Source organism: Triturus cristatus, chromosome 11 (assembly GCF_964204655.1).
Source record: "Triturus cristatus chromosome 11, aTriCri1.1, whole genome shotgun sequence".
NCBI lineage: Eukaryota > Metazoa > Chordata > Amphibia > Caudata > Salamandridae > Triturus > Triturus cristatus.
Genome location: NC_140594.1, coordinates 287,046,748 through 287,068,366, shown reverse-complemented (window position 1 = coordinate 287,068,366; position 21,619 = coordinate 287,046,748). Strand labels below are relative to the sequence as shown.

General features: G+C 46.3%; 1 protein-coding gene across 3 annotated transcripts in view; it reads right to left on the bottom strand.

Annotated features, from left to right (window-relative positions):
• Positions 1-7,385: 7,385 nt before the first annotated feature.
• ZMAT5 (zinc finger matrin-type 5) overlaps positions 7,386-21,619 on the bottom strand; it is a 107,562-nt gene continuing 93,328 nt past the window's right edge. For all 3 annotated transcript variants that reach the window (XM_085632936.1, XM_085632937.1, XM_085632938.1), the window contains 2 exons: positions 8,542-8,653; positions 7,386-7,657 (listed from right to left, as the gene is read on the bottom strand). In XM_085632936.1, the coding sequence (XP_085489062.1) occupies positions 7,528-7,657; positions 8,542-8,653 (242 nt within the window). In that variant the 3' untranslated portion in view covers positions 7,386-7,527. The remainder of the gene's footprint in view (positions 7,658-8,541; positions 8,654-21,619) is intronic.

Genomic DNA, 21,619 nt, shown 5'->3' with positions numbered 1-21,619 from the left:
AAAATAGTATTGAACCGGATAAGTGTTGAGGATCAAGCATCAGGGAAATGGAGGCAGCATTAGGACAGTTAGCACAGGGGGAAGCTGCTGGACCAGATAAACTACCATTATAAATCTATCAGTTGCTTTTTCCTGTGCTGAAAATTGATATGCTGGGTGTTTTTCAGGAAGCTCAGGTGGGGAACGCGCCTCCGTCGTGGGATGAGGCTAACATTGTCATGTTTAAAAAAAAGGATAAGCCCCCTAATATGCCAGGGTCATATCGACCAATATCTTTGTTGAACGCCGATGGGAAAATCTCGCCAAGATTTTAGCTAATAGGGTAATGCGGGTTATTACACCCTTGGTTTCAATGTCCCAACATGGATTTATTCCAGGTAGAAGTACCATTAATCATATTCACAGAGTTATTACTCTTATAGACTTCGCTAATGTGTATCATAAAAAGTTTGGCCTAATATTTCTCGACGCGGTGAAGGGGTACGATCGTGTATCTTGGGCTTTTATGTGGGGTATTATGCGGGGGATGGGGTTTGGGACGGAATTTATTATGTTGATTCGAAGTATGTACAAGTCACCAAGAGCTAGAATCTGTGTTATGGGCTCGGAATCTCAGCAAGTATGCATAAATAGGGGAACAAGGCAGGGTTGTCCCTGCTCCCCATTACTCTTTGTGTTATATTGCCCCATTTGTGCAGATGCTAGAACAAAGCAGCATGATAAGGCCAATGGAATGCAGGCTCTATCAGGTACGTGTCCTAGCATATACGGATGATATTGTTGTAGCCTCTGCAGATCCTGCACAGGCTATAAGGGAGATAGAAAAGTTTGTTGAAGAATACGAGGTGATGTCTGGCTGCAAACTTAACGCGGCCAAAACTCAGATAGTATGCACCAATCAGGCCTGTCCGGGGGAGAGTCGGGTAACGGATGAAGCTCGATATCTTGGTATAAAACTCAGAATGTCCCTACAAGAATTAATCGAGGCTAATTGGGGTAGTATTATTTTAGCGGTAAAGCAGCAGTTGGATCGTTTTGAGTGTTTGTATTTGACTTTAGTTGGGAGATGAAATGTTTTAAAAATGATTGTTCTCCCCAAAGTACTTTACTATTTTAGAGCAGTACCACTAGAGCTAACAAACAAGCAGCTACAAGGGATTTAATCGATATGTGATAGATTCATGTGGGGACAACGAAAAGCGAGGAGAGCTTTTAAATACATGATGTTACCGCTGGATAGGGGAGGTTGGTCTGCTCCGAACTTTTGTTTTTACTATTATGTTTGTCTACTGCAAAATATACGTATTCTGCTGACAGGGGAAGACGTGATAGAGGCAGAAGCTCCATCAATATATCAACTATTGTTAGGGGAAGAAGTTAGAAATGTGCTAGTGAAATTTTCTGAGCCAAGCTATTACAAAACAACATGGTTTAAGGTTATGATTTCAGCTTATAAGGTTTGGAAAAGGGTATGAAGGTGGTTGACTATAACACAACTGAATTATTATACTCCTCTCGATTCAGCTGTTATTCTGGTATTATAAAATGCTGTGTTGGAAGATGAAAAGGATTAGATATTTGGGTGATCTATACAAGGGAGGGGTCTTATGCTCATTTGTGGAATTAGCTGAAAGCTATCAACTTCAGCATCATGAATTTTTTAAGTATCTGCAATTGCGTGATTATCTTGTCAGACATCATCTGTATGAGGGAATTACGGTACTACCAATGATAGAGGCTATCAGGAGGAGGGCGAAGATATGGGTACTATATTCTATGTGGAGTCTCAAAAGGACGATTTGGCTGCTCATGATCTTAAATGGGCCTCATGTTTAGGGGTCGATGGAGAGGTGATGCAGATTTCTATTGATATTGCAGGGAAAATATTGTTATTATCGAATTTGCAAATGCAACATTTTAAGACCATTTTTGATTTATATCACACACCCGAACGTATGATGAAGTGGAAATAATGATGGTAAATGTTTGAGGTGTCGCATTGATAGAGCTGATAGTGTGCATGTTTTGATTGTATCGCACTGTCACAATTTAAGCAACAAATAGAGTTGTTTTTGCAAGAAGTTACAGGTACCTCCATATTAATAACGAAGGCAATTATGTTATTAGGGATATGGGCAAATATCTCAAGTGAGCAACCAGTGTATACATTTAGATACATATCATTTATTGCCGCCGCTGTGGCATGCTTATGTATTTCCTCATGTTGGCTTCAAAGTGAGGCTCCCACATTTGAGATGTGGAGGGCAAAATGTTATCATGTCTTCAATATAAAATATAGTTTATATGCCTTAAAATCAGTTAAACGGCAAAAACTTGGGATGCAGATATGGGAATCTATGATACAATATATGAAATAATGCGTTGATATGGGTTGTTAAAAGATACTATGATTGAAATTTGTTTTGTTGGTGTTGCTATTGTCAACTTATTTTGTAATTGACAACTGTATAGTATTAATTTTTGTTAGTATTGATCATAACTGATATGATATGTATTCGTGACATGGACTGAGCCAATAAACATTTTTTATTTTTAAATGAGTAAAGCCCAGGAGTGGAGAACAACATCCTCGATGACACAGAGTCCTCGGATAAGTTTAGCTGACCTACTATAGAAATAAAAAATATGAGCTTGGTGAACAAAGTTCACCTAAAACGGGACACCTGAAGATTACTGAGGTATCCCCACTCCTCTCGGCGATGCCAGCCTCTCCTCTGCAAGTTTCTTTGCTCCACACACGGTACACTTCTCTCCCCTATAAAAGTATTATCTATTCCTGCCACTCCACACTTCCCTTGGCCCTTTTGTATGATGGGGACCTTCTACCATTGGAAAAAACACAACTGACAGTCATGATCAAAAATGTGAAAACAACATTGTCAGCAGCTATGAATAGTAGGAAGAACTGTATTATAATCCCACGTGCCTTGCACTTATTAACCCTGACGAGGCATTGGAGTGCTTTATGGCAGGTAGCACGATACTCCCTAACCCAAATTTAGCGGTTAATCCAGTGGTTATTAGTAATTATTGTATATTTGTTGGTTATTGGGTTAGTCTTTTGGATCTAGTGTTCAGTGGTGGATTGAGTTAATATGAGTTAGGTGTGATTGTTTACTGTGTGTCTTCATGCAAGTGGAAAAACGGGACAAGTAAATACGGTGGAGAAGTTTAGCTATTGCGAGACTGCAAGGAGAGATTAAAAAGAAGGAGAATTTACTGTGAATTATTTTCTGCGGAGCCCATGTTTTCCCACCACAGTTGTGAGTAGTCCATCCAGTGCTGGTAGATTGGGAAACGCGAAAGCTAAAAACTCCCAAAAGGAAAAAACTCATGACTAGTGAAGTACTCACAGCTGTCATGAGACAGCACCAGCACATGTGTACATGCAATGGAATCAGTGAACCCTGCAGACTCCGTATTTAATGGTATACGAGTGACTGCGGGACCAAAAACTGGAAAACTATTAACAGAGCTCTGTGGAAACAAACAGCAGTTTCACTTTTCAAAAGGAGCTTCATTGTGATTTGTTTTAGTGGATTATCATGCAGCAGCTCGAGGAGGACCCACACAAAAACAGCAAGGGATTTAACAGTGCTGCTAAAACACCTCTTTTAATATCAGCGGAACTTGCTGTCAGAGGAAGAAACATTTAAAATATGCTACACACATGCTAACACTGCATTCCTAAAATGAAGCATACCAGGGAGCCAGACCAAAAAAAAATACTGATATTAGGTAACCCTGAATACCATCGACCTGTGAGACACAGGTACAGGACTTATATGAAATATGCTGTTTTGTAAGGAGCATTTCATACTGCTGCACCCAATACACTTCCTGTTTACGGCAATCGAACGGGCGGTAATCCGTGGATCACGACTTTACAAGGTTGCGAATATCAGGAGATTAATGTAAAGCATGTTGCCCCGATGCTCTACGCGATGTTGTGATTCTCTGGTTGAAAATTTAGAAACATTGCTGCTTTGTGTGGTTGAAAGGAAGCTTCTTAGGTTTTTTGGTGTGCCAACTCTGGAATGTGTGTTCCAACTTTATTTTAAAAAAAATAGATTCTACAATTGATATTTTACCCCAACAATAGCATTTGCTTCGGGAATGACTGGCTCTGAGGACAGAATGGGAAGCTTCAGGACCAAAAGCTTTAAACAAAATATCATATGTGGTCCAGTAACCAACTAAATTTACTATGATCATAAGGACTACAATTTAAAGTACAAGAGAGTAGAGGGCAGTGGCGTAAGGTATTGCAGAGTAGGGTATAGTGGTGTAGAGTGCATTGGTTTGAGTAAAGTGGTGTAGAGTGCACTGGCGTAGAGTGCAGTGATGCAAAGTAGAGTGTGGTGATGCACAGTAGAGTGCAGTGGTAGAGTGGAGTGGCGCAGAGTGGAGTGGCGTACAGTAGATTGTTGAAGAGTAAAGTGGAGTGGTGCATGGTAGAGTACAGCGGCGTAGAGAGCAGAGTAGATTAAACTGGAGTACAGTGGATTAGCATAGAGTGCACTGGCGTAGAGTGGAGTGGTACAAGTAGGGTGCACTGGCGTAGAATGCAGTTGCATATAGTGCAGTGTTGCAAAGTAGAGCTACATAGAGTGGAGGGGTTTAATGGGCAGTGGCAAAGAGTGCAGTGGTGTATAGTAGAGTAGTATGAGGTAGTGTGCATCGGCGTAGAGTGGTACAAAACAGGCGAAGAGTGAAGTGTGGAGTGGTGCATAGTAGAGTGCAAAGACGCAGTGGGGAGTGGCATGGAGTGGTTTCGTGTGGAATGGTGCAGAGTAGAGTGTAGTGGGGTAAAGTCGAGTTTGATTGGTGTGGTAGCGCACTGCGTTACAGACCACGTATCTTTAATTGAAAGACCATTACATTTGCACAAACAAATCGTTTTACTGATAAAAGTATACCGCGCACAAACGATAACGTTTTGAAATGTCATCAGTTAGTGTACAATATGTTTTGATCATATTAAAATATTTGTTTTCACCACCACACCACATATAGAGCCTGACATTTGACCTCTGCCTTTGCATGCACCGCAAATGTGACAAGATAAAAAGGCCTGTTTACAAGAATACAGTACTGGTGGAAGAATGCAGTAAATAGGATTTGGGCAAAGGAGGGATAAACTCAGGCTGGACAGCCTAAACCAAATAGGCCCAACAAATAGATAGCAACCAAAAATTGAATTACCAAGCCAATGGTAAGCAAAAGGCGGGATGCATTCCCAGGGAAGCTTTCTAAAAGCCCCCAAGATGTTGTAGGCAAACCAGACTGCTGTGCTGTCTGGGACTTAGACCTAAAAGTTAATGAACCAATGCCCCCTAGCATCTAATTTGAAAAGAACAGGCTTATGAGATAACACTGACTTTTGAAGATCTCCACTGCTTCTATTCAAATTTCCCCTTTCCTTTTTAGGTCTCGCCTAGGCATCGCTTGAGCGGTCTCTTCGAGACATGCTGTATTGAGGATATATGCATGAAGCTCTGCCTACTTTCCACCCATCTTTTTAATTGGCTCCAGTCACTGTCCTTTATAAATGGTGTTTTTTCTTTGGTCATTAGGCTTAGTGGTCCCTCCTTAGTACCGCCTTTTCTCTTCTTGTAACCTCCCATGAGGATACCCCGTTACAAGTATTGCTACTCGGTACCTTTTAATTATTGCCTCTGAGCACTATTTTCTTAAATGCCTTTCTCCTGCTGCTGTTGTATGCAGGACAAGCTTTCCCGCAATATATATATATATATATATATATATATATATATATATATATATATATATATATATATATATATATATATATATTTTATACATTTAGTTTAACCAGCACGGCACGCCTCAATGGCGGTCACACCTTTCTTTTATATGCCTTTCTCCTTCTTGCTGTTGCAGGCAGGACAAGCTTTTTTTTTTTTTTTAAGTTTAACCAGCGTGGCAAAATCTCTAACAGATCCCAAAACTGCAAACGTGTGACACCATGCCCATCTCACAGCATAAAGTACGTATGGAAACTACGACATCAGAAAATAACAAGGAGTGTCGTGCTGGGGATGGTCTTGCCACTGTGTGACATAATCAATTTGCGGCAATCTGCTCCACCATTTGGGAGCGCTATTGCTACTCTGGCAGGCATAACTCTCAATCATTTTTGTTTACCATAAGACTTGCTGCCAGGTTGGGTAACTATAAATAAGTGGCCAACGGTATTGGGTATGTGTCGGAGAGACTGCTACCGCTACAGGAAGGAAGTGGCAAGCATGAAAGTTTCAACCCCCACCATCATTGTACTCATGGGAGCTGTGAGATGGGGGAATATGGACCTGTCCTCGGCAACAAGGCATGTGACATTCCTTCATCTCAAACTATGGTGGTGAGCACTAAGACTGCCGAGACCCCATCCCTGCACAAATACAAATTCAAGGATGCGGTTGGGACAGCCGTAATGCAAACGAAGCAGAGGGGAGGATTAAACAAATAGGAGAAAAAAAAGTGTGCGTCCTCCATTTTTTTTGTTGATTTTTGTATACTTTAGTTTCAATCGTAGCACCCACACTTTAGCTTTAAACATCTGAAGCTAGACGCGAGGGTGCCAAGATCCATTTAGAATGCAATAGTTCTTGCATTTTTGAAGGTTTGAGCTAATGGCGTTGCATTACTATTAGCAACACCAATAGCTCAAACTTTCAGCAGTGTGAGACCCAATACATTGCAAATGCTTGTTCTTTAAAAGAAATCACAACTCTTGATATCCTTATAGAATAGATGTAATCTTGATGCATTTTAATCATTAAATGTTTCTTCTTGAGACTGATTTCTTGACTTTAATGTAGTTTTGTTGCTGCTGAAATACTTTACAAGCATTTTCTCTGCAAAAAGGCTAAAAGGTAGAAGCCACAACTACCAAGAGTAAGTAGAGGATTCCTCGCCGACACCTGCTTTATTTAACAAGTTACTAAATTACTTACTTCGTGGAATTTCAACCCTCCTCTCCCTGCAGTAAATCATCCAGTTTCTCAGTTAGGTTCCAGAAAATGACAAACAGAATAAGGCTGTACTTGACTTTGGAATTTAGAGGAACAGGTTGGAGCCAATTGACGATTCCATGAAGTCAAAGGGATTACATTCATACTAAAAATACAGGTACTTATACAAACATGCACAAACAAGGACCCTTGCAAGCTGTGCATCATGATGACACCCACCTCGGACGGCAATCTCTAGCCCTCCTATCCCATGCTATCAATGGTATGGGAAATAATTTTGAGAAGAAAGCATTCATGCAATCAGAGACTAAGAGGGTCCAGAGGAGTAAAGGAAACCAATGCACAGGGTGGGAACTATAAGACTCCAGAAACTATTTATAACCTTTTATTTTTTGTTTGTTTTTAAATAAAAACAAAATAATTCAATTGGTAAAAACGACAATTCAACTGTGTAGCAATACAAGGTGCTGGTGGAAAGAGATGGTGTAGTATATATCTTTCGGTAGGATGATCAGCCCCACTGGAGGTTGGGTGGGATCTTCCATCCTTCTGGTGGGGGCGGGTGGAGAGACGGGGGGAGTTCGTGCACTGGTGGCCATCCAGGAGGGAACTGGAAAATGGGTGCTTCCACTAGTTGGGAACTGAAAAAGCAACACAGGCAGACAAAAAAGTCAGTTTAACTTCAGATCACATCCCTAGTCATGGGTCTAATAAAGGCAGTTTTGTTATCATCCAAACACCACTACCAAAGTTCAAACGTTTTCCTCATTTATTCTGGCCCACTGAAAAGTAATAGAATTTACAACAAAAATATATTTAACCCTATACAAACTTCCCAAATAATATCAAAATAAGGATTTAAGGTGCATGGATTAGAAAGTCTTTGCTTACAAAAGTGTGCAATATAGTGACTTTTGTACTCAATTGTAGCTGGATTACAAGGCCAAAGACCTCAAACATTTCTTCAGGTAAAAGGCCTTTATGCTCGATGTATGGAACACATGGCTTTGATCTCGATGATTTCTAGATTATGTTGCCTTTTATTTCAAATGGCTCTTGGTTAAGAATCTTAGATTTCAAAATGGATTGGGTGTGGAGCGATGCAACAAAAATTCCTACCTTTTAATTTTTTTTCTGCAGACATCTTTAGCTAAAAGTTCTCTCGCAAAAACTTCCTCAGTTAGGACCTTGGCCAACACTTAATAAACACAAATGTTATTTGATGATGATATTCCTATATTATGAAAGGGAGTGAAGCCTTAAAAGAGGAGGGCTAATGGGGGTTGCAGTGCCATTTGAACTTTAGTCTGAGAGTGACATAGTACTACGGATTGAAGAGTGGTCACAAGGGTAGTAGTGGCAACTGAACGCCAGCTTTAACACCAGCATTGGTGCTTCAATCTCTAGAGAGGACAGCAAGCACATCTAGCACGGCCATTTAAATGCAGGTCTGGAGTGGGCTAAGGCTTGGGTCCAGATCAGTAACGGCGCCTGCCTGGTGACACCCCTTGGAGAACAGTCTTACCTGGTCCCACTTGCAAGTTTCTTCCGCTTCAGCCTCTTCTCCAGCCAGTCCTCGATGCTCCCATCAGGGTCTCCATGCTTGGCTTCCTGCTGCTCTTGTGCTCTCTTCTCCTCTGCGGTAGGAGTGCAGAAGGTTAGAACAAGGAATAAGGTGGACATCTTCGTATTGAACTATATCAGGGCTTTTGAAAGTTACCCGATTACTTCGGTCATACTTTACCCACCTCCGCGGTACATGATTTATTGAATGCTTATACTCCAAATGCACAGAAAGTGATCACCAGACCCCAAGTTTACCTGGCAATGGTTTGTGCCACTATTCCACCCTATGTTCCTGCTACCACAGAACATATTCTCCAGATGCTGTGGTTTTCTTTCCATACATATGCATCTCACAAAGCCAGAGTGCTGTGCTGCAGAACACAGACAGCAGACACGAGACGTGGTGGTTCCCTCTCCACGGAGGTTCATCTCAAAGCCCAGTGAGCCAGAGAAAGTATTACATAGACGCAGTACCATAAACATGCATCCCTCTGCTCCAGAGTGCTGTGCTGCAGAACACAGACAGCAGACACGAGACGTGGTGGCTCCCTCTCCACGGAGGTTCATCTCAAAGCCCAGTGAGCCAGAGAAAGTATTACATAGACGCAGTACCATAAACATGCATCCCTCTGCTCCAGAGTGCTGTGCTGCAAGAGAACAAAGTACTGCCCGCTGTTGCTCTCCATCATGCTACTGATATATCTCTCTCAACAAAACATGTGCTACAGCGCAACAGGAAGTGTTTCCCGGATAATGGGCCTCCTGTGCCACAGATCTGTATCCTGAACTGTGTGCTGCAATAGCGCTGAAAGAAATACCGTGGCTGCGGTTTCTATTTCTGCATATCGATGCGTCTCGAAGCCCCAGGGTGCTATGATGCAATGCTACAGAAAAAATGTACCCAGGTACTGGGTCTCTGTCTCCGAAGAGACCCATCTCCCAAAAAGGAAAGCATGGCGCCACACCACCACAAAAATGATCTAGAAACAGTGCCTCTCACTCCAGAGTTAGGCATCCGCAAGCCCCTGGGCACTGATGGGCACATCCACAGAAAGGAATCACCACACTCTATGCCTTTCTCTCCACGGATCTGTATTTCAGAGCCCTGCACTGCTACAGAAAGTGCCCTCTCGGCCCCCTAACAGGTACAAGGTGAACCCTGACTGTACCAGAACATTCCCTGACCCTGGCACACTGCCAACACCTGCACTCATACAGGCAGAACCGTGATGCACACTGATCCAGTGCTTTAAATGGGCCGGTACTCACAGGTTCTGAGTACAGGCTCTTCTTATTTTTATCACTCTGAGTACTGGCACTTCTCTACTGCCGTGGAGAGTACCGGTACTCATGAAGGGTAGGCGCATATTGGCCTCTAGTGGTGGCAGCCTGTCTCTTTGACAGCCAAAGCACTTGTATGGCCCTGAGCGGAGCCCCCGCTGAACTATTCAACATGGGCGCATGGGCCTGATATCCGGGTGTTCGCCAGCATGCTGTGTTGCAAGGCATGGAGGCAGACTAGTGATGGCACAATGAGGGAAGCCATGGAAGGTAAGGAGGTTAAAAGGGCTTTTGTCTGCTCAGGTTTGTCCGTTTGCCTGCTTGTGTGTGCGCGTTTGTGTGAGAGAAAAACAAGAGAAATTTTACAAAATAAGGAACTGTTAAAATTATCACTGGGTTGGACTTTCGTTTTGTATAACGAATCAACCGGTTTTGTTTATAGAAACACATGTAGTGTGTTTTGGTATGTGCTGCAACTGGTATACAGCCTAGGTCAATAAGCTTCGCATGAATTTGATTTTAAAATTGCACTCACCTGCCTGGCTCCACCAGAAACGGGCTACAGAAACGCCTAAAACAGCGATCTTCGCTGCAACAAACAATTGGAAAAGCTAACGATCCTGCCGCCATTGACGGCGAGGAACCGAGGCCACGCCTACCCTAGGCCACGCCCACCCGCCCAAACCAGTATAAAACGCTGCTGACAGCGCTACGATTTCAGAACTTGCTTTACTCCTGAGGCGGAAGCCGGGAGATCACCCTTTTTAAAATCTGTATTTCTTGTGTCACTATTTCGCCGAATATTTGATTTTAAAATTGCACTCACCTGCCTGGCTCCACCAGAAACGGGCTACAGAAACGCCTAAAACAGCGATCTTCGCTGCAACAAACAATTGGAAAAGCTAACGATCCTGCCGCCATTGACGGCGAGGAACCGAGGCCACGCCTACCCTAGGCCACGCCCACCCGCCCAAACCAGTATAAAACGCTGCTGACAGCGCTACGATTTCAGAACTTGCTTTACTCCTGAGGCGGAAGCCGGGAGATCACCCTTTTTAAAATCTGTATTTCTTGTGTCACTATTTCGCCGAACATTTGATTTTAAAATTGCACTCACCTGCCTGGCTCCACCAGAAACGGGCTACAGAAACGCCTAAAACAGCGATCTTCGCTGCAACAAACAATTGGAAAAGCTAACGATCCTACCGCCATTGACGGCGAGGAACCGAGGCCACGCCTACCCTAGGCCACGCCCACCCGCCCAAACCAGTATAAAACGCTGCTGACAGCGCTACGATTTCAGAACTTGCTTTACTCCTGAGGCGGAAGCCGGGAGATCACCCTTTTTAAAATCTGTATTTCTTGTGTCACTATTTCGCCGAACATTTGATTTTAAAATTGCACTCACCTGCCTGGCTCCACCAGAAACGGGCTACAGAAACGCCTAAAACAGCGATCTTCGCTGCAACAAACAATTGGAAAAGCTAACGATCCTGCCGCCATTGACGGCGAGGAACCGAGGCCACGCCTACCCTAGGCCACGCCCATCCGCCCCTTTTCGCTCCCTCAAAAGATGTGCAATCACCGGACGCGCCGTCAGCGCGCCGAAGGCGCGCCAAAGGCAAGCCCGTCCGGGCCCAGACGGCCTTAGGCCTAGCCACTATGCCCAATCTGCAAAAGCGCATCTCATACTCCCGAGGATCACTGCTCGCCTGGAACCCGAAAAAACATCCCCAGTGCAACTACGTCCTCAAGGAAGACACCCCCTATGTAGGATGCATCCGCTGCAATAGACTCGAGGAAACGGAACGCCACCAAGGACTTCGGCTTGGCCTTCTGAATTGCAGATCCTTAGTAAAGCATGCCCACGAAATTAACATCCTCGTTCAGGATGCGATGTTAGATCTCTTGTTTCTGACGGAAACATGGCTGACCCCGCACAATGACTTCGATGTGGCTAATGCAACACCCCCTGGCTACCAAATATGTTGCCTGAATAGACCAATCGGTAGAGGTGGCCGTCTCGCCATACTCTACAAAGACCATCTTAAATGTAGAATTGAATGTGGGACCGTTAAAGACTGCGAGAACTGCCACTTCACAATCCAGATCTCTCCATCTACCTCCCTTTCGGGACTGTTAGTGTACCGGCCACCAGGCTCTCTAGGCGAATTCACCAATACTCTAATGGACCACATCTCACTTAAGACTATTTCAGTCTCTAACTTTCTCCTCCTAGGGGACCTTAACATGCACTTTTTGGACCCCACGGACAATGCCGCAGCAAACTTGCTTGCTGATCTCACTACAGCCGACCTCCATCTGCAAAACCCCAAAGCCACCCATGAGAAAGGTCAACTCCTGGACCCTATCTTCTCCAACATTAAGAACCTATACGCCCAGGACCCTACCCCCCTACCCTGGACAGACCATATGCTGATCCTCATGCACTGGTCACTCGAAACGACACCAGCGCTCAAACAAAAAACAAGGATACTAACCAGACGATGGCACAAGTTAGTACCAGAGGAATGGGAGGCCAAACTACGTGAAACCATCTCCCTCCTATCCACGGATCCAAACACCGCGGACAGAGAATTCACGGATTGGCTAGTCCGACCCTTAGATAGTCTCATCCCTCTGACCAACACTCTAAAACATGTAAAAAGAATCAACCCCGCCCCCTGGTACACACCCGCCCTCATTGCCCTTAAAAAAGAATGCAAAAAGTCAGAACGCACTTGGAGGAAAAACAAGTCCATAGAAGAGAAAAGCGCTTATCAATCCTCAATGAAAGCATATAAACGTGCCCTACAAGACGCCAAAAGGGCTTACTATGAGGAAAAAATAAAAGGCTCCTCCTGCTCATCCAAGGAGACTTTCTCCATTCTCAAAGAACTCCTCCATGTCCCTGACCCCCCACAGAAACCCATGGACCCCAAAGCAGCGGAGGAAAAATGCGTCAAGTTGGCCACCTTCTTTGACGAAAAAATAAAAAAAATCCTCACCTCCCTCCCGACCGCCAACTCAGACTCCATAGAGAGAGCCAAGGAGCAGCTGCCCCCTCCCGACAAGCCCTCTTTGGAGTCGCTTGGCCCAGTTACAGAAGAGGAAGTAAGTGTCATACTCACCACAACCAAGAGCGGAGCCCCTAGCGACCCAGTCCCCATACGATTCGCTAAAAACATCCCGCTGACCATAGTTCCCCAATTGACAGCCCTCATTAACACTTCGCTGGAACAGGGAGAGGTCCCTTCAAACTGGAAGGAGGCTGTCGTCAAAGCGCTTCTCAAGAAACCGTCGCTTGACCCAGCAGACCTTTCCAACTACAGACCTATCTCACTCCTCCCTTGGATAGGTAAAGTCGCCGAAAAACTCGCGAATAAAAAACTGTCGCACTACCTAGAGTCAAACCAACTCCTCAACGACTCACAGACAGGCTTCAGACCAGGTCAGGGCACGGGCACTGCTCTCCTCGTAGCAGTAGAAAGAACTAGGGAAATCATCGATACAGGAGGATCAGTGGCAGTGGTCCTCCTAGACCTAAGCGCGGCCTTTGACACGGTCAGCCACCAGGTCTTAACCCATCGTCTGGAGAATATTGGGGTCAAAGACAGAGCGCTGAAATGGCTATCATCCTTTCTCTCCCGACGCTCCTACCAAGTATGGGAAGGCGAAAGCCGCTCCCCCTCCATCCCCCTCCAGTGCGGCGTGCCTCAGGGCTCATCCCTGAGCCCCACGTTGTTTAACGTTTACATGGCCCCACTGGAGGAACTCGTCTCACCCTTCGGAGTCACTATCGTCAGCTATGCTGACGACACACAACTGGTGGTGACACTCTCCCACCCCAAGCTAGAGCCCTCTAATCTCCACGACTGTCTCTCCAACGTACATCAGTGGATGAGTGACTCTGCTTTGAAACTAAATGGCTCCAAAACGGAGATCCTGCTCCTAGGACATAAAACCACGAACCTCCCCTCTAACATCTGGCCTGCCTGCATGGGTGAACCCCCCACTCCCAAGAAGGAGGTCAAGAGTCTCGGAGTGTGGCTGGAGACCGACCTTACCTTCAGGACACAGGCAAGAAAGACGGCCGGCATATGCTACGGTCTACTTAAATCTTGCAGGAAGGTACTCCCGCTACTACCTTTCCAGCCGCGTCTCATGTTGATCCAGGGCCTAATTTTATCCAGGCTGGACTACAGCAATGCCATTTACCTGGGCTCTCCAGAATCCACTCTTCAGGCTCTGCAAAAAGCTCAAAACGCCGCAGCCCGACTCCTAACGAACACCCCGGCTAGATCATCTGCCAAACCCGCACTTAGGAAGCTGCACTGGCTCCCTATCAGGGAAAGGGTCACTTTCAAGGCCCTTTGTCTCGCCCACAAGGTACTACACAACACCGGCCCTCCCATACTAAACAACTGGATCACCCCCTATAGACCCACCAGAGCGCTTCGCTCGGAGCACGGAAACCTCATTACGATTCCCAAGGTGAAAAAGGCCCGCATAGGTGGCCGCCGTTTCTCAGTCAACACAGGTAACAAATGGAATGCACTCCCTCTGAGCCTCAGAGCAGAACCCAACCTCCTTCGGTTCAGAAAATCCCTCAAAACCCTACTCTTCCCCTAAGCTGTCACTTCTCCTGACCAAACCCCCTTTGCGAGTAAAAAGGTTCAGCGCTGGGATACCCACCGGGTGACTACGCGCTCTATAAAACCATAAATAAATAAATAAATAAATAAATGTCTTCGCAGCCCCGCCCCTAGCTCCGCCCCGCCCCTAGCTCCGCCCCCTCGGCATTTAAATGAGTACCTGCACTATGTTTCCCCATTTAAAGCACTGCTCTGATATCTTCCCTTCCTATTGCTTACCAAATCCCCTCGCCAGTACACTTCTCCCCCAAGGCGCCCGGAAGCAGCCCAAGCTGGTAAAAGCATTGAACAAAACAATCATTAAAAATAAAACACAGGTTTCTGCGATTTATTGAATGATTACGTTCACTTCCAGCCACTCCCTCCGTGTCTGAGGTGAATGACAGACCGCCCTTTTGGGACGGACAGCGGGTTTCCAGTCACTGAGGCCTCTCTCGCCCTCTGGGCTCCCGGGATGAATTAAAGCTCGCTCTCACCTCTGACACCCAGTAACTCACTGCTTGACAAATGGGAGTGAATTTGAAAATGCGTGCTAGGCATCGAGCAGGAGCAAAAAGCATCATTTGTCAGTGACGAGGTCCATCCCGACAGGCAATGTCCAGAGACCACAGCCATGCGTCAAAGGACTGTCTCTAAAGACAGCTAAAGTGATAAAGGGCCGATGTAAGAACGGGTTTACCCACTCCGTCTATGGACACGTGCTGTACGTAAGGGCCGACGGGTTGAACCCGAGAGTGCAGAACACAAACCAGGAGCTGGACCTGGGAAGCAGGAGACGCTTCGGCGCAATCACCTCTTTTTCCGCAGGCCTCACTGCCCGCCCATGTCATCTCGCTGCTGTGTTGTAATCTATTCTGCGCTCCCAGTCACCACATTCGTACTGCGCAGAACAGCTGAGAGGACGTGCCTGGGAAGTTTAGTAACAACTGGAGAAACGTGTCGATTGTGAAGAGTTATCTGAGGGGTATCTTGTACTGAGGAGAGGGGACACACAATGCACATGCAATCTCCAACACCGAGTAAAAGCAGGTGTGAAAGAGAGAATACAGCATTGAGGAAAGGAAAGCCCAGACCGTATTAGAAGTCAGCTCCGACCCCGGTTAGATGAAGCCCGGTAAATGACAGGTAAGAATGGGGGTGGGGGCACGGAAGAGTGTGTCAAGAGGGGCTCCCAGCACTGAGAACATGCGTTACTAGAAGGTACCTCCAGCATGGGTATTTACCCATTGCTCCATCCCCATTTACTCCTCACCGATAGCGGCAGCGCATTACAATACATTTATACTAAGAGATAAGAATTCGTAAATAAAACTCCAATTCTACTGTTCCCAAAAGCAAGAGATGGCAGGCGTTGGCTCGGAAAACTATGTATGTCCGCCTACTCTGGACGTTAATGCAAGTAACATTTAAATAATTTCTCGTTTAATAAAAATGGGTGTTACGGCGCCAACGTGACATTCTGTATCTCCACACATTCTGCCGGTAGGTGTAACGTGTGGACAATAACGGGAAGCGAGAGCCCACCTGGCACAGCCGCAGTATGTGACAAGAATCATAAGAACGGCCGATCAGTTGGTCTTCTGCTGCCCCCTGCTGCCAGGCTTCGACAGTCACAGTTGGTTAAGTAACTTCAGATGTTTTAAATATACGTAGTTCCCAAAGGGCTCGCTGGGCAACGGTGCGATCAGGACACGTCAGGAAAAACGGACCCACGTTGATTTCTGCGAGCTCGCTATTTTGAAGTATTTCTGAAAAGTTTGTGGTGACGGTTAAAAACGTTAAGCCGGTCATAAATGTCTGAAGAATGCATTGTTCAACTGAAACGTAGTAGATATTCATTGAGAGCAGTCAGAGTTACACCGCATCACATGCCTTGGTCAATGCCCCTAGGATGCCATGACCCCAATTATCCCACATACAAAGAACCGAAGTGATGGACTAGAAGAAGGTGGCGGCGCCCGATGCCTGACTGCCTGCTCGGTTAAAGGCTGCTGGCCGTTAATCTCGACTATTTATACCACTCGATCATGGGGGCACGCCTCTCGCTCCTTCCAATCTAACAACAAGATGCCTGACCTCTCAAAGCACATCCGATCACGCCCAAGAGCACACCATTCTCCTCTCACCACTGATGGAGGCAGGGTCCTCTCAAACCAACTCACTCACCCTACACTTGACCAGTCGTGTCTTAACAAGCTCAAACTACCACTCACAAACAGCTCGCCACCAGTTTTAACAAACATCACCATGGCGGAATACCCTCTCCAAACTGAAGTTCTGCCTGCCTCATTTAGAGTCGGGTGTAATTTAAGTATATCCGCGACGGAGACTATTCTGTGTCTGCCTCTAACAGTCCTTCGACGGATACTACTGCATCTCCGCCTCGAACATTCGTCCAACGGATACTTCTCCGTCTCTGCCTCTAACAGTCCTTCGACGGATACTACTGCATCTCCGCCTCTAACAGTCCTCCGACGGATACTACTCCGTCTCTGCCTCTAACTGTCCTCCGACAGATAATTCTCCGTCTCCACCTCGAACTGTCCTCCAATGGATACTACTCTGTCTCTGCCTCTAACATTCCTCTAACGGATACTACTGGGTCCCCGCCTCCAACATTCCGACAGATACTACGGCATCTCCGCCTCTAACAGTTCTCCGACGGATACTACTCCGTCTCCGCCTCTAACATTCCTCCGACGGATACTACTCCGTCTCTGCCTCTAACATTCCTCCGACGGATACTACTCCGTCTCCGCCTCTAACTGTCCTCCGACGGATACTACTCCGTCTCCGCCTCGAACAGTCCTCCGACGGATACTATTGCGTCTCCGCCTCTAACATTCCTCCGACGGATACTACTCCGTCTCCGCCTCTAACTGTCCTCCGACGGATACTACTCCGTCTCTGCCTCTAACAGTCCTCCGACGGATACTACTTCATCTCCGCCTCTAACATTCCTCCGACGGATACTTCTCCGTCTCTGCCTCTAACAGTCCTTCAACAGATAATTCTCCATCTCTGCCTCTAACAGTCCTCTGACGGATACTACGGCGTCTCCGCCTCTAACATTCCTCCAACGGATACTACTCCGTCTCTGCCTCTAACATTCCTCCGACGCATACTACTCCGTCTCTGCCTCTAACATTCCTCCGGCGGATACTACTCCGTCTCTGCCTCTAACAGTCTTCCGACAGATAATTCTCCGTCTCCACCTCCAACTGTCCTCCAACGGATACTACTCCGTCTCTGCCGCCAACAGTCCACTGACGGATACTACTCCGTCTCCGCCTCTAACTGTCCTCCGACGGATACTACTCCGTCTCTGCCTCTAACAGTCCTCCGACGGATACTACTTCATCTCCGCCTCTAACATTCCTCCGACGGATACTTCTCCGTCTCTGCCTCTAACAGTCCTTCGACAGATAATTCTCCATCTCTGCCTCTAACAGTCCTCTGACGGATACTACGGCGTCTCCGCCTCTAACATTCCTCCAACGGATACTACTCCGTCTCTGCCTCTAACATTCTTCCGACGGATACTACTCAGTCTCCGCCTCTAACAGTCCTCCGATGGATACTACTGCATCTCCGCCTCTAACATTCCTCCGGCAGATACTACTCCGTCTCCGCCTCTAACAGTCCTTTGACGGATACTTCTCCATCCCCGCCTCTAACAGTCCTCAGACGGATACTACTCAGTCTATGCTTCTAACAGTCCTCCGACGGATACTACTCCGTCTCTGCCTCGAACGGTCCTCCGACAGATACTACTGCATCTTCGCCTCTAACATTCCTCCGACATATTAAGGGACATCAGAGGTTTGTCTGTTTGTCCGTCTGTCCTATTTAGAGTGGGCTGACAAATGGCCTGTTTTCTTTCACATACGCCCATACAAAACAAGCAGTAAGTGAAAGTAAAACATTTCAATGATCACGCAATGGGGAAAAAACTCCCATGGCGAGGGGAGCATTTCTTCATTATTTTCATAAAAAATATCCGCTTTGGGATTTTGTTTTTGAAAATATATTGAAAGTGTGCTGTACAGCACAGTCATTGGGTTCTGAGCCACACAGCACATTTTCAATGTATTGACAGGAACATCCGTGGCGGTGAACATCTCAAAATCTGAAGTATAGTCACTCCAAACTGTACATCAGCTCCTAAGTGTTTTGTGACAATGGAACTACACACATCGTACAATCTGGACAAAACTACTAAAGCATAATGATATATTCTGGCCTGAAAGCATCTGACCACAAGAGAAATAAACTACTACATGAATATTCTAATCACAGTCATCCTGGGAGATACTGGGGTACAGACTCTCGATGTCTAGTGAGACAAGTATGGTGGTATATTCATCCACTGTAAGATCTTGCAGGAGACCCAAAAGGCTTTTATTGTCTTTCAGATAAGTAGAAGTCCTTTGTATCAAAGGCTTCAAGAAAAAAAAATCACAAAAACGTGATGAAGGCTCCAGCAGTGAGACGATTCCGGAGACGATAGGATGTCCCGGCGGAGGTGTTCTGTTTTTGTGTGTTTTATGGTATTACTCGTCACCTGTGGTCAGGAAATCAGCTTTGTGTTCGGTGAGGTGTCCATTTACCTCTGCACAATTAACTTGCTTGGTAATCAAGGCTTTGAGTTGCGGGGATGGATCAGTGGATAATGGAGTATAGTTTTTGCGGTCATCAAAGAGATGCCTGCACTCTTTGTCATAATCAGTTAAGTTCTAGATGACCTCCCCACCGCTCTTGTCCGCCGGTTTTATAATGATAGTAGTGTTGGACTGCAAAGTTTGGAGGGCTTGAAACTTAACTGTGTTTAGGTTCTTAAACCCCATAGTTTCCTCAAAAGTCTCTACATCATTAAATACTGCCTGTTCGAAGGTGAGAATTTCAACAGGCACTGTATGTGGGGGAGGGACTAAAAGTGCACTTAAGCTTCAGCCCTGTGTCGCCTTAAGTATTTTTTTTTTTTCAAATAGCAAACATAGAGCAGAGCTCTGTACCCCAAAAACTTCTGCAGAAGAAACGTACATCATTCTGACTTTGACTGTTTACATGAGCAAAATAAGAAGAAATTAAGAGCAATACAAATGAATTACCAACAGAATAACCATAACTCCACAAACCCACACCCCCATTGCACTAACGTCCACTCCAGAGCAGCACATTAAAACCAAAAGCATCATCTATAAAAGCAGGATCTGTCATCGCATAAGAAGCTATGTCCTATACCAACCAGGTAGAAAGTTAAGCCAGGTCGAGGAGCCTTGCCATCAATACGGGCCCCAACTCCAAGCCATGATAGTCCACCCAGCGCTTCCAGATTTTAAAGTGTTTAAGCGGGCACCCTCTGGCCGTAAAGATGGGAATCTGCAAAACCATGCAGAAGTCCAGGCCGTTCTTCCATGCGGACACTGAGGGCGCCACCGGTGCCTTCCAAGCCCTGGCAATGTCTCTTTTAGCCATAGTGAACCCTAGTAGCATAGATGGCGTTTGTATATGTTGCCCCCAACCCCGTCAGTAACACGTAGAGATACAGGCCATAATTCCCCTCCAAAATCACGCCAAAGCAGAGCAGTGCCAGACTGTATGTAGCAGAGTACCCTCCTCACGCTCACATCTGAGATACACAGGGGAAGCCGCCAGACACACACTCCACAGCCTAACCCTGGTAAAGTATACCCGATGAAGGTACTTGAACTGGATAAGGCGTAAACTTATGGCTATAGCCACCCCCGCGGGGAGGCCAGGGCCTCCGTCCAGTCCTCCTCCAGTGGGCCCACACCCCCCTCCCAGGCCTCCTTAAGGTTCTGCATCGTGGGAGGAACTATGAGTAACCAGGGACTGGTACATTTCTGACATCTTGTGGTCTTGGAGATCTCCCATGACCACCTTCGCCTCTATCGGGCTAAACTCAGCCAATGACTGCCCTCCAAACTAGGGGAAATAGCGTGCCTGAACTGAAGATATCTGTAGAATTGGGATATGGAAATCCTTCTGTAGATCTTGGAAGGACTTCAGGACCGGCCCCCGCATTACGTCACCCAGAGTAGACATACCAATACTGTCCCAACCACGAAACCCAGGCAGAGTAGCCAGTTGCGGCAGTCGCCCATTGTGCCAGAGAGGGGTCTCCCGCGTCAACCTATTCCACCAGCCCATCCTCTGTAGAACCTGCCGCCAGATTTGGAATATAACCTTTTTGACAGACAGCAAGGAGTTGCGTAGCGGTGCAGAATAGAGTATAGTGTGTAAAGTAAGATCCCCATGCACCTCTGTTCAACAGCATACGCCGGGTCAGCCCTATCCTCATACCACCATTCATTGAGGACTAGCAGGTGTGAGGCCATGTAGTACGATAAAATATCAGAGGTCACCAGCCCCCCACCGTATGTGGATTCTAAACAAGTCCGTAGGGCTACTCTTGCCACTCCACCAGCCCACAGAAATTGTCCCAGGGCCACATTGATCTGTCGAAACCATCTGGGAGGGATCGGATACGGATGATTTTGCAAGTGATAGATTAGCCGCGGAAGCGAGACCATCTTGAGGATGGCGGACCGTCCCTATATTTCGCCTGAAGTTTTTGAAGACTCATTGGGTCCTATCTTTTCAAAGTAGGCTTTGAGATTAAGCCTTCTGAAAAAAAATCAGACAACTCGCAATGCAAGCGAAATCTGTCCAAGTGTGCCGTAGGTACAAAGCAGAGACCTTTCTCGAGTACTTTTGTTTCCATAGGGGTTAGGTTCACGTCAGACAAGTTGGTGATTAAGCTCTCTGGGTGCTGGTCCCTGCTTTTTGTTCCCGGGACTTGCTGCGGGTGTTGTTGCCTACTGTGTCCTCCTGTTACCAATGGACTTGATTTGTCCCTCTTCTTCTCCCTCTTCCTCTCCGGCCCCTCTCTAAAAAAGGGGGGCGGTATGTGTTTTGTGGGAACAGTGGCATTTGCATAAAGGCTGGGTTCCAGCCCATCATGGGGAACTGCGGATGTTGGAATTGGTTGTGGAAACCTGTACCCCTGGTGTTGGGAAAGGTGGCCATGTCTGTTGTGGGTAGTGTTGTCTGTTCCTGCCCCCACCCCTTAGTCTG